This window comes from Lissotriton helveticus, chromosome 5_1 (genome assembly GCF_964261635.1).
Source record: "Lissotriton helveticus chromosome 5_1, aLisHel1.1, whole genome shotgun sequence".
Taxonomy (NCBI): Eukaryota; Metazoa; Chordata; class Amphibia; order Caudata; family Salamandridae; genus Lissotriton; species Lissotriton helveticus.
Genome location: NC_136065.1, coordinates 208,233,430 through 208,245,756, shown reverse-complemented (window position 1 = coordinate 208,245,756; position 12,327 = coordinate 208,233,430). Strand labels below are relative to the sequence as shown.

Sequence of the window (12,327 nt, the reverse complement as noted above, 5' to 3'; positions counted from 1 at the left end):
GGTACGCTCTCCCAGAGCACTCATTGTTGTCTCTGAGGAGTCCATGATGAACATCACTGTTTTGGAATCTGTAGCTAAAAGCTTAACTCTCAAGGGGTTGGTACCTAAAAGGGGAATGTTTTTAGTACAGGTGGCATGAACACATCGTTATTTGACATCAGAAAACAGCAAACTCTAAGATGCCAACAACTGTGAAGCAGATGTACTAAATAACTGAGCTTTAGCAGAACAATAGCAATCATTCCTTTATCTGACAGATTGGAACTAATTATAGGTGGATGTTAGCAGTCCGGGTGTCGATCTTCTCAACTGGGAAACTGATCCGGAAGTAATTGATGATGTGGTCACTGTGCAAGGTGAACCGGACACAGACCAGCCCATGTCTGGGAATACTCAGAATGCATGGTCCCTGGCTACCAGAGACACTGTAGATAATTTTATTCAGATCCGTTTCTTGCCAAATGCTCTTTTCTGTTCTTACCCAATCTTGTCCACACAGAACGATGCAAACAAATTGGCCAGGGCACATTTGATCTCTTATGCACAGCTCAGCTTGGTCATCTATCACTTGATGTTTTATTATTGCAAATCATGTCCAGAATGTAAACTACCAACCATCAGTCATATGGTCAATTACATGAATAGTGTTAAATATAGATTTGCTGTTTCCAATTCTATGCCTGTGTAGCATTAGAACATGTATTGTGTCAAGATATAAAGATGAATTAAGAAGAGTACATCTGTGCTTACCAGTATATGTGGGTAGTCAATAATCTGGACATGATATTATTGCATTTTGATAATAAAACTCGACATTTTGACCCATTTCCCACTGCTGAAACATCTGCTTCAAAGATCTTGTTTCACTTCTCCCAGGCATCTCCCACCAAAGAACCGGAAAGAGGAGACATGTTACATTTGAAAGGAGGGAGAAGCGTGTGTCCAAGCCTGGCAGCATGAATCCTAGCAATGTGGGCACGGAAGTCACACCATGGCTTGAGTAGACCATATGAAAGAACTCGGAGAGCTCAGGAGGCCTTTCTCCTGTTTTTAATGGTTACAAGAATAAAAGCTTCTATATATGGGGATGTATATCATTACGATGCAGTGTTTACACCGCGCTACCATTACAACGCAGTTATCACAACGCAAGTCGTTACAACGACTTGCATTGGAGGGTGCTGGATTGTGGATTATTTTAATTTTCTATTCCAACTCCAGCTCACGTAACAGTAGGGAAGGTGTTGGAATAGAAAATTAAACTATTCCTTGAGCAAGAGCGCCACCCAGCGCAAGTCGTAGTTACGACTTGCGTTGTGATGGCTGCGTTGTAAAGGCCCCGCGGTGTAAACACCTCGTTGTAAAGGATGTTTCCCATATATGGTGCCTTTGTAGGCTTTCCCCGACTTGAGCTTTCTAACATTTGGCCCTCAGTGTAGTATATTTGTTTTGTATTTATCAGAGCATAGGAGAAAGAAACAACATTAGAAAATTCAACCATTCCGGATTACTTGAGGGAGCAAGCAGGCTCAGTAAATGAAGCCTCGCCGCTGACATCTTTTGTGGATGATGTCAATGACTCCACGGGTGATGCTTGGTCTTCTTTGGTAGCAGAAAGCTGCAATGATATGTGGTCCTCTAGATTTTGTGAACATGCGAGATGTAGCATCCCACCGGAAGAACCCCTCTTTTAACCTGAACTTCCTTTTAGCAAAAGATATTTTTAAAATGTTGTATTTGTCTCCTAGTAAGACATACATCGTTTTGACAGCGATGACTTCCATACAAACATTTCCACATTAAGTACTTTGGGTCCATCAGCCACGCTGACAAATAGGTTCTCGTGCACGACTTGCCCGGGACAAGAATCCAGCCTCAGCATTGCCATAAACAGGCAAACAACTGTGTGTCAGTTGTGTACTGATGTTATTTCAGAAGGTGCCTTTACAGGATTCCCTTTTGTAGCCTCAGATGCTTGTTGGGAAACAATGAGAGCATGGCTGATCGATTTGTTTGCTTGTAAAACACACTGATGTACCTAAGGATGTCCTCAGACATAAGATCAGTGGAGCAGGACAGAAATACAAATCAAACAACAGGTCTTCAGGTTGCTTCCTAATAGAAAAGTAACCAGAAAGGTCTTAATGGTAACAGAGTCATTTGTTATAGCACCTTCATTCTCGGAACAAATGTACCTGGGACTGGCTGCTTTGTTCTTGCCTCCAGGTTCTAGAAACAGCATTTATGAGTTGTCAAGTAAATTCTCATTTCCATTTGTTCTTGCTCTTTACCCACTCTAGGCCATGCCAATGAACTAATGCCAATGGTTTACCCCGGAGAGACGTCCTCCAGGGAGAGAAGGCACGAACGTGGTCGGTCCCAAGAGCGGAAGCATCACTCGTCCTCCGAAAAGCAGCGGTTCTATTCTTGCGATCGCTATGGGAGCCGGGACCATTCGCAGCCAAAGTCAGGAGACCACAGCCGGGCCACCTCGCCCAACGGAGGGCAGGAGCATGGTCACAACAGACAGGTGAATGACTAGGTTATGGGCAGTGAAATGACAGGTATTGCAACTAATATGAGAGGGAAAAGAAATATGTGCCTGGAAACACGTTGTGACTAAGGGGGTTGTATGAAGGAACCAAGCATGCCTGTACAATGTGGGCAATACAATGAGCGCGTTAACACACGTTCCTTTAGCACGCAAGTCGTTACAACAACTTGCCTTAGGGAAGCGCTGGACTCCAGTCTGTTTAACAATAGGGAAGGTGTTCATTTTAAAATCCAACACCAGTCCAACAACACATTCCCTAAAGCATGTTGTAACGACTTGCGTGCTACAGGGATGCGTGATAATGACGCGTGCGATAGTGCCCGGGTTGTAAAGGCACTGCATGATAAAGGATGTTTCGTGCCTAAAGACTATGGCTGAGAAGTGACAGTTTTACAGGTCCACAAAAGATTAGGGAACTGTTGAGAAGCAGGGCCAGAGGAGAAAGGAGAGCAAAGTCAGCTCAAGCACAGAGAAGGTCCCCAGAGAGCTCACGCAGATTCAAGGCAGGAGCGGAGCAACAGCTGACGCGATATGATGCAGAACGCAACACCTAGGTGTAGGCAAACAGCCACAACATACATGAGGGAGGACAGTCGTTCAGATAATGGATGTGACGGGCATGCTTGTAGATGAAGGCAAGATCACCACTTACGAATCTATATGAGTGGCATGATGAGCCTGGAACAGAACAGATACACAGTGAGGAGGGGATAAGAGGTCACCAACAAGGACGATATAGAAGACATTTGAATGAAGGCAAGGGTTGTACTCCATAACATACACAGGAGGAGGGTGGAACACAGCAGTAACAGACTGATTATGGGGTGAATGTAGGAGCATGGCAAAAGGAGATAAGTGGTACCAACGAGGGGTGAGGAAACGCAACATGCAGCAAAGAAAACACAAATGCTTCTAGCCGAGAGATGACTGGCTGGTGAGCAGAGGAGGGCCAGAGCAGAGCCACAGTGCCTGGGAACGTAGAAACTACAGAAAAGGTGGAGAAGTGTGGCTCACTGGTTAGAGGCGGCAGACCCGTAAGCAGAGAACGGCCCGGGACCAGGGTTCGATTCCCGACGCGGCAGGGTCGTGGACCAGGGTCAGCGGACTCGATAATTCTCGCCTCGGTGCCTACTCTAGTCAGAAACCACACTCGGCAACTCTGGGCATCAGCTTGCCTCATCTTCACAACGGCCCCCTCAGACCGCCGGGGATGCTTGGTCGCACCTTAGAGATACCCATCAGGGACCATCTCTCAGGGTGAGCCAGGACGGGTTCCCCAGCGGTCGAAGCGTGGAGATACTCCTCCGGGAGTCGATTCCTAGCGCTATATAAACCTGCAATAATAATAATTGAGGCAGGTCAAATGCTTGAGCACACGAAAGAAGATGGGAGATGAGGCTGGAGCAGGGTGGGAACAACAGGTGAGGGAGCAAGGAAGGAGAAGAGCAATAGGCAACATTAAAGTGAGGAGGCAGTTGTTGGGGTTGTTTCCCAATAAAAGGTTCCAAAGACATCAAATGGATGAGAGCGAAGCTCGACTTCTCTGCGATGTCACTTGGAACCCAGAGGTGGAAAACTCCATGTTATGTTTTTAAAATGTATTTTATCATTTGTATCACAATCAACGAAAAAAAATGAAATCAAGATACGCAGTATGAAAAATCTGCGTTATTGACAACTGCCCTGATCCTGGGCTTAATTAATAACATGCACCAATGAGCTGGGACAGGAGTCTTGAATAGCCCTACATAATATGGCCTCAGCCCTCCTCCCGCTAACTGCATTTAAAAAACAATATATATCTGGGGTCCTAGCACCCGCCCCTTCTACTTTGACTTATCCTTTCATTCTCAATCTTAAAAATCTTGGCGTCCTTCGACCTTCCCCACTACCCTTGCCAATACTTACCTGCCCAGCAACTCATTAAAAAAAACACCTGGTGTCCTGACCACCTCCCCCATCACCCTTGGTAACTATATCCCTCACTGCTTCCCAATATTGCATTAAAATGGACTACCTGGCATCCTGCCACCCTCTCCCACCTCACCTTGAGCCTTTCCCTCCCCAGCTGAAGGCTGCACTCTCCACTTGCAGAGCGGGAGTGGAGACCTGGTGTCTGTGCTGACAGAGGTTCCCACTGTGTGTTGATGGATGTGTTGAGTCAGCCATGGGCCTGTGCAGACCTAAAGGTGAAAACATACAGCAGTCGGCAGACGACTGCCACTCCCGAGGGTCTCGGGTACCCGAGGGAGGCTGGAGAGAGGCCTGAGGCTCCTCCACCTTGCCTCTGCTTCCCTTGTCTCCAGACCCAGGAAAAGCTGGGAAGGCATAGAAGCAAGCACTTCCATGGGGGGCATCGGAGCAGTGGAAACAGCCTTTCTTTTTCACTGCCGTGACGTAAAAGCAGTGAATAACTAGATTACCAGAGCACGCCATACATTCAGTGTAGTTGAGGGGGGTAGCAGTGCATAGAACATAGAGGTTAAGGGATGCCTCCCAGTGCCAGCTTCATTGGCACAATAGATACTAAAATCCAGACAAGATGGCAGCATATCGACAAAGAGCGTAGAGCAGGACACTTGTGTACAATGCATTTCAGTCAAGAGCTTTTCCATAGGTTTTGTTCTCTCTGAAGCTCCAACTGGATTGTCCATTTAATGGGTTGGCAAGTCCATCATTAATGGAACAGAGGAGGACAGCGGTCTGTGTTCCAAGGGCTAGCAGGGACCCGCAGAGCCACTGCTAATGGCGGTGGGATGAGGGTCGCCGCCTGTGAGAGAGGATGTGAGGGTTGGAGCAGGGCAGCCACAGCGGACAGGTGAGGGGTTGGAGGAAGGAGCCTGGAGGCTACAATGTAAACTGGTGGGGATGTTTAAGGTGGTCTAGAGTTCAAGCAGCCAGGTTAGATTAAGAGGCCCATGCAGGATGAAACACATGAATGAAGGAACGAACGCAGGGAAGGGATCGCAGCATACTACAAAAGGGATGGGATTGGGCAAGAGCAGATAAAACAGATGAGGTCACAGAGGCAAGAGCAACCAAAGCAGGTGAGGTCACAGAGGCAAGAGCAACCAAAGCAGGTGAGGTCACAGAGGCAAGAGCAACCAAAGCAGGTGAGGTCACAGAGGCAAGAGCAACCAAAGCAGGTGAGGTTACTGAGGCAGAAGCAACCAAAGCAGGTGAGGTCACAGAGGAAAGAGCAACCAAAGCAGGTGAGGTCACAGAGGCAAGAGCAACCGAAGCAGGTGAGGTCACAGAGGCAAGAGCAACCAAAGCAGGTGAGGTCACAGAGGCAGGAGCAACCAAAGCAGGTGAGGTCAAAGAGGCAAGAGCAACCAAAGCAGGTGAGGTTACTGAGGCAGAAGCAACCAAAGCAGGTGAGGTCACAGAGACAAGAGCAACCAAAGCAGGTGAGGTCACAGAGGCAAGAGCAACCGAAGCAGGTGAGGTTACTGAGGCAGAAGCAACCAAAGCAGGTGAGGTCACAGAGGCAAGAGCAACCAAAGCAGGTGAGGTCACAGAGACAAGAGCAACCAAAGCAGGTGAGGTCACAGAGGCAAGAGCAACCGAAGCAGGTGAGGTTACTGAGGCAGAAGCAACCAAAGCAGGTGAGGTCACAGAGGCAAGAGCAACCAAAGCAGGTGAGGTCACAGAGGCAAGAGCAACCAAAGCAGGTGAGGTCACAGAGGCAAGAGCAACCAAAGCAGGTGAGGTCACAGAGGCAAGAGCAACCGAAGCAGGTGAGGTTACTGAGGCAGAAGCAACCAAAGCAGGTGAGGTCACAGAGGCAAGAGCAACCAAAGCAGGTGAGGTCACAGAGGCAAGAGCAACCGAAGCAGGTGAGGTTACTGAGGCAGAAGCAACCAAAGCAGGTGAGGTCACAGAGGCAAGAGCAACCAAAGCAGGTGAGGTCACAGAGGCAAGAGCAACCGAAGTAGGTGAGGTTACTGAGGCAGAAGCAACCAAAGCAGGTGAGGTCACAGAGGCAAGAGCAACCAAAGCAGGTGAGGTCACAGAGGCAAGAGCAACCAAAGCAGGTGAGGTCACAGAGGCAGAAGCAACCAAAGCAGGTGAGGTCACAGAGGCAGGAGCAACCAAAGCAGGTGAGGTCACAGAGGCAAGAGCAACCAAAGCAGGTGAGGTCACAGAGGCAGAAGCAACCAAAGCAGGTGAGGTCACAGAGGCAAGAGCAACCAAAGCAGGTGAGGTCACAGAGGCAAGAGCAACCAAAGCAGGTGAGGTTACTGAGGCAGAAGCAACCAAAGCAGGTGAGGTCAAAGAGGCAAGAGCAACCCAAGCAGGTGAGGTCACAGAGACAAGAGCAACCAAAGCAGGTGAGGTCACAGAGGCAGAAGCAACCAAAGCAGGTGAGGTCAAAGAGGCAAGAGCAACCAAAGCAGGTGAGGTCACAGAGGCAAGAGCAACCAAAGCAGGTGAGGTCACAGAGGCAAGAGCAACCGAAGCAGGTGAGGGGTTAAAGGAAGGAGCCTGGTGTCCAAACTGGTGGGGATGTTTAAGGTGGTCTAGAGTTCAAGCAGCCAGGTTAGATTAAGAGGCCCATGCAGGATGAAACACATGAATGAAGGAACGAAGGCAGGGAAGGGATCGCACCATACTACAAAAGGGATGGGATTGGGCAAGAGCAGATAAAACAGATGAGGTCACAGTGGCAAGAGCAACCAAAGCAGGTGAGGTCCCAGAGGCAGAAGCAACCGAAGCAGGTGAGGTCACAGAGGCAAGAGCAACCAAAGCAGGTGAGGTCACAGAGGCAAGAGCAACCGAAGCAGGTGAGGTCACAGAGGCAAGAGCAACCAAAGCAGGTGAGGTCACAGAGGCAAGAGCAACCGAAGCAGGTGAGGTCACAGAGGCAAGAGCAAGCAAAGCAGGTGAGGTCACAGAGGCAATAGCAACCAAAGCAGGTGAGGTCACAGAGACAAGAGCAACCAAAGCAGGTGAGGTCACAGAGGCAAGAGCAACCGAAGCAGGTGAGGTCACAGAGACAAGAGCAACCAAAGCAGGTGAGGCCACAGAGGCAAGAGCAACCGAAGCAGGTGAGGTCACAGAGGCAAGAGCAACCAAAGCAGGTGAGGTCACAGAGGCAAGAGCAAACAAAGCAGGTGAGGTCACAGAGACAAGAGCAACCAAAGCAGGTGAGGTCACAGAGGCAAGAGCAACCGAAGCAGGTGAGGTCACAGAGGCAAGAGCAACCGAAGCAGGTGAGGTCACAGAGGCAAGAGCAACCAAAGCAGGTGAGGTCACAGAGGCAAGAGCAACCAAAGCAGGTGAGGTCACAGAGGCAAGAGCAACCAAGGCAAGAGCAACCAAAGCAGGTGAGGTCACAGAGGCAAGAGCAACCAAAGCAGGTGAGGTCACAGAAGCAAGAGCAACCAAAGCAGGTGAGGTTACTGAGGCAGAAGCAACCAAAGCAGGTGAGGTCACAGAGGCAAGAGCAACCAAAGCAGGTGAGGTCACAGAGGCAAGAGCAACCAAAGCAGGTGAAGTTACTGAGGCAGAAGCAATCAAAGCAAGTGAGGTCACAGAGGCAAGAGCAACCAAAGCAGGTGAGGTCACAGAGGCAAGAGCAACCAAAGCAGGTGAGGTCACAGAGGCAAGAGCAACCAAAGCAGGTGAGGTCACAGAGGCAGAAACAACCAAAGCAGGTGAGGTCACAGAGGCAGGAGCAACCGAAGCAGGTGAGGTCAAAGAGGCAAGAGCAACCGAAGCAGGTGAGGTCAAAGAGGCAAGAGCAACCAAAGCAGGTGAGGTCACAGAGGCAAGAGCAACCGAAGGAGGTGAGGTCAAAGAGGCAAGAGCAACCAAAGCAGGTGAGGTCACAGAGGCAAGAGCAACCGAAGCAGGTGAGCTCAAAGAGGCAAGAGCAACCAAAGCAGGGGAGGTCACAGAGGCAGAAGCAACCAAAGCAGGTGAGGTCACAGAGGCAAGAGCAACCAAAGCAGGTGAGGTCACAAAGGCAAGAGCAACCAAAGCAGGTGAGGTCACAGAGGCAAGAGCAACCAAAGCAGGTGAGGTCACAGAGGCAGGAGCAACCGAAGCAGGTGAGGTCAAAGAGGCAAGAGCAACCGAAGCAGGTGAGGTCAAAGAGGCAAGAGCAACCAAAGCAGGTGAGGTCACAGAGGCAAGAGCAACCGAAGGAGGTGAGGTCAAAGAGGCAAGAGCAACCAAAGCAGGTGAGGTCACAGAGGCAAGAGCAACCGAAGCAGGTGAGCTCAAAGAGGCAAGAGCAACCAAAGCAGGGGAGGTCACAGAGGCAGAAGCAACCAAAGCAGGTGAGGTTACTGAGGCAGAAGCAACCAAAGCAGGTGAGGTCACAGTGGCAAGAGCAACCAAAGAAGGTGAGGTCACAGAGGCAAGAGCAACCGAAGCAGGTGAGGTCAAAGAGGCAAGAGCAACCAAAGCAGGCGAGGTCACAGAGGCAGAAGCAACCAAAGCAGGTGAGGTTACTGAGGCAGAAGCAACCAAAGCAGGTGAGGTCACAGAGGCAGAAGCAACCAAAGCAGGTGAGGTTACTGAGGCAGAAGCAACCAAAGCAGGTGAGGTCAAAGAGGCAAGAGCAACCAAAGCAGGTGAGGTCACAGAGGCAAGAGCAACCAAAGCAGGTGAGGTCACAGAGGCAGAAGCAACCAAAGCAGGTGAGGTCACAGAGGCAGAAGCAACCAAAGCAGGTGAGGTCACAGAGACAACAGCAACCACAGCAGGTGAGGTCACAGAGGCAGCAGCAACCAAAGCAGGTGAGGTCACAGAGGCAGAAGCAACCGAAGCAGGTGAGGTCACAGAGGCAAGAGCAACCACAGCAGGTGAGGTCAAAGAGGCAGAAGCAACCAAAGCAGGTGAGGTCACAGAGGCAGAAGCAACCAAAGCAGGTGAGGTCACAGAGACAACAGCAACCACAGCAGGTGAGGTCACAGAGGCAGCAGCAACCAAAGCAGGTGAGGTCACAGAGGCAGGAGCAACCAAAGCAGGTGAGGTCAAAGAGGCAAGAGCAACCGAAGCAGGTGAGGTCACAGAGGCAAGAGCAACCAAAGCAGGTGAGGTCACAGAGGCAAGAGCAACCGAAGCAGGTGAGGGGTTAAAGGAAGGAGCCTGGTGTCCAAACTGGTGGGGATGTTTAAGGTGGTCTAGAGTTCAAGCAGCCAGGTTAGATTAAGAGGCCCATGCAGGATGAAACACATGAATGAAGGAACGAAGGCAGGGAAGGGATCGCACCATACTACAAAAGGGATGGGATTGGGCAAGAGCAGATAAAACAGATGAGGTCACAGTGGCAAGAGCAACCAAAGCAGGTGAGGTCCCAGAGGCAGAAGCAACCGAAGCAGGTGAGGTCACAGAGGCAAGAGCAACCAAAGCAGGTGAGGTCACAGAGGCAAGAGCAACCGAAGCAGGTGAGGTCACAGAGGCAAGAGCAACCAAAGCAGGTGAGGTCACAGAGGCAAGAGCAAGCAAAGCAGGTGAGGTCACAGAGGCAATAGCAACCAAAGCAGGTGAGGTCACAGAGACAAGAGCAACCAAAGCAGGTGAGGTCACAGAGGCAAGAGCAACCGAAGCAGGTGAGGTCACAGAGACAAGAGCAACCAAAGCAGGTGAGGCCACAGAGGCAAGAGCAACCGAAGCAGGTGAGGTCACAGAGGCAAGAGCAACCAAAGCAGGTGAGGTCACAGAGGCAAGAGCAAACAAAGCAGGTGAGGTCACAGAGACAAGAGCAACCAAAGCAGGTGAGGTCACAGAGGCAAGAGCAACCGAAGCAGGTGAGGTCACAGAGGCAAGAGCAACCGAAGCAGGTGAGGTCACAGAGGCAAGAGCAACCAAAGCAGGTGAGGTCACAGAGGCAAGAGCAACCAAAGCAGGTGAGGTCACAGAGGCAAGAGCAACCAAGGCAAGAGCAACCAAAGCAGGTGAGGTCACAGAGGCAAGAGCAACCAAAGCAGGTGAGGTCACAGAAGCAAGAGCAACCAAAGCAGGTGAGGTTACTGAGGCAGAAGCAACCAAAGCAGGTGAGGTCACAGAGGCAAGAGCAACCAAAGCAGGTGAGGTCACAGAGGCAAGAGCAACCAAAGCAGGTGAAGTTACTGAGGCAGAAGCAATCAAAGCAAGTGAGGTCACAGAGGCAAGAGCAACCAAAGCAGGTGAGGTCACAGAGGCAAGAGCAACCAAAGCAGGTGAGGTCACAGAGGCAAGAGCAACCAAAGCAGGTGAGGTCACAGAGGCAGAAACAACCAAAGCAGGTGAGGTCACAGAGGCAGGAGCAACCGAAGCAGGTGAGGTCAAAGAGGCAAGAGCAACCGAAGCAGGTGAGGTCAAAGAGGCAAGAGCAACCAAAGCAGGTGAGGTCACAGAGGCAAGAGCAACCGAAGGAGGTGAGGTCAAAGAGGCAAGAGCAACCAAAGCAGGTGAGGTCACAGAGGCAAGAGCAACCGAAGCAGGTGAGCTCAAAGAGGCAAGAGCAACCAAAGCAGGGGAGGTCACAGAGGCAGAAGCAACCAAAGCAGGTGAGGTCACAGAGGCAAGAGCAACCAAAGCAGGTGAGGTCACAAAGGCAAGAGCAACCAAAGCAGGTGAGGTCACAGAGGCAAGAGCAACCAAAGCAGGTGAGGTCACAGAGGCAGGAGCAACCGAAGCAGGTGAGGTCAAAGAGGCAAGAGCAACCGAAGCAGGTGAGGTCAAAGAGGCAAGAGCAACCAAAGCAGGTGAGGTCACAGAGGCAAGAGCAACCGAAGGAGGTGAGGTCAAAGAGGCAAGAGCAACCAAAGCAGGTGAGGTCACAGAGGCAAGAGCAACCGAAGCAGGTGAGCTCAAAGAGGCAAGAGCAACCAAAGCAGGGGAGGTCACAGAGGCAGAAGCAACCAAAGCAGGTGAGGTTACTGAGGCAGAAGCAACCAAAGCAGGTGAGGTCACAGTGGCAAGAGCAACCAAAGAAGGTGAGGTCACAGAGGCAAGAGCAACCGAAGCAGGTGAGGTCAAAGAGGCAAGAGCAACCAAAGCAGGCGAGGTCACAGAGGCAGAAGCAACCAAAGCAGGTGAGGTTACTGAGGCAGAAGCAACCAAAGCAGGTGAGGTCACAGAGGCAGAAGCAACCAAAGCAGGTGAGGTTACTGAGGCAGAAGCAACCAAAGCAGGTGAGGTCAAAGAGGCAAGAGCAACCAAAGCAGGTGAGGTCACAGAGGCAAGAGCAACCAAAGCAGGTGAGGTCACAGAGGCAGAAGCAACCAAAGCAGGTGAGGTCACAGAGGCAGAAGCAACCAAAGCAGGTGAGGTCACAGAGACAACAGCAACCACAGCAGGTGAGGTCACAGAGGCAGCAGCAACCAAAGCAGGTGAGGTCACAGAGGCAGAAGCAACCGAAGCAGGTGAGGTCACAGAGGCAAGAGCAACCACAGCAGGTGAGGTCAAAGAGGCAGAAGCAACCAAAGCAGGTGAGGTCACAGAGGCAGAAGCAACCAAAGCAGGTGAGGTCACAGAGACAACAGCAACCACAGCAGGTGAGGTCACAGAGGCAGCAGCAACCAAAGCAGGTGAGGTCACAGAGGCAGGAGCAACCAAAGCAGGTGAGGTCAAAGAGGCAAGAGCAACCAAAGCAGGTGAGGTTACTGAGGCAGAAGCAACCAAAGCAGGTGAGGCCACAGAGGCAAGAGCAACCAAAGCAGGTGAGGTCAAAGAGGCAAGAGCAACCAAAGCAGGTGAGGTCACAGAGGCAAGAGCAACCAAAGCAGGTGAGGTTACTGAGGCGGAAGCAACCAAAGCAGGTGAGGTCACAGAGG

At 50.9% G+C, this 12,327-nt stretch overlaps 1 protein-coding gene across 1 annotated transcript in view; it reads left to right on the top strand.

Annotated features, from left to right (window-relative positions):
• Positions 1-12,327, top strand: part of CACNA1B (calcium voltage-gated channel subunit alpha1 B) — a 1,081,812-nt gene that overhangs the window by 1,058,589 nt on the left and 10,896 nt on the right. The window contains exon 47 of the mRNA XM_078642008.1: positions 2,301-2,530. Coding sequence (XP_078498134.1) covers positions 2,301-2,530 — 230 coding nt within the window. The remainder of the gene's footprint in view (positions 1-2,300; positions 2,531-12,327) is intronic.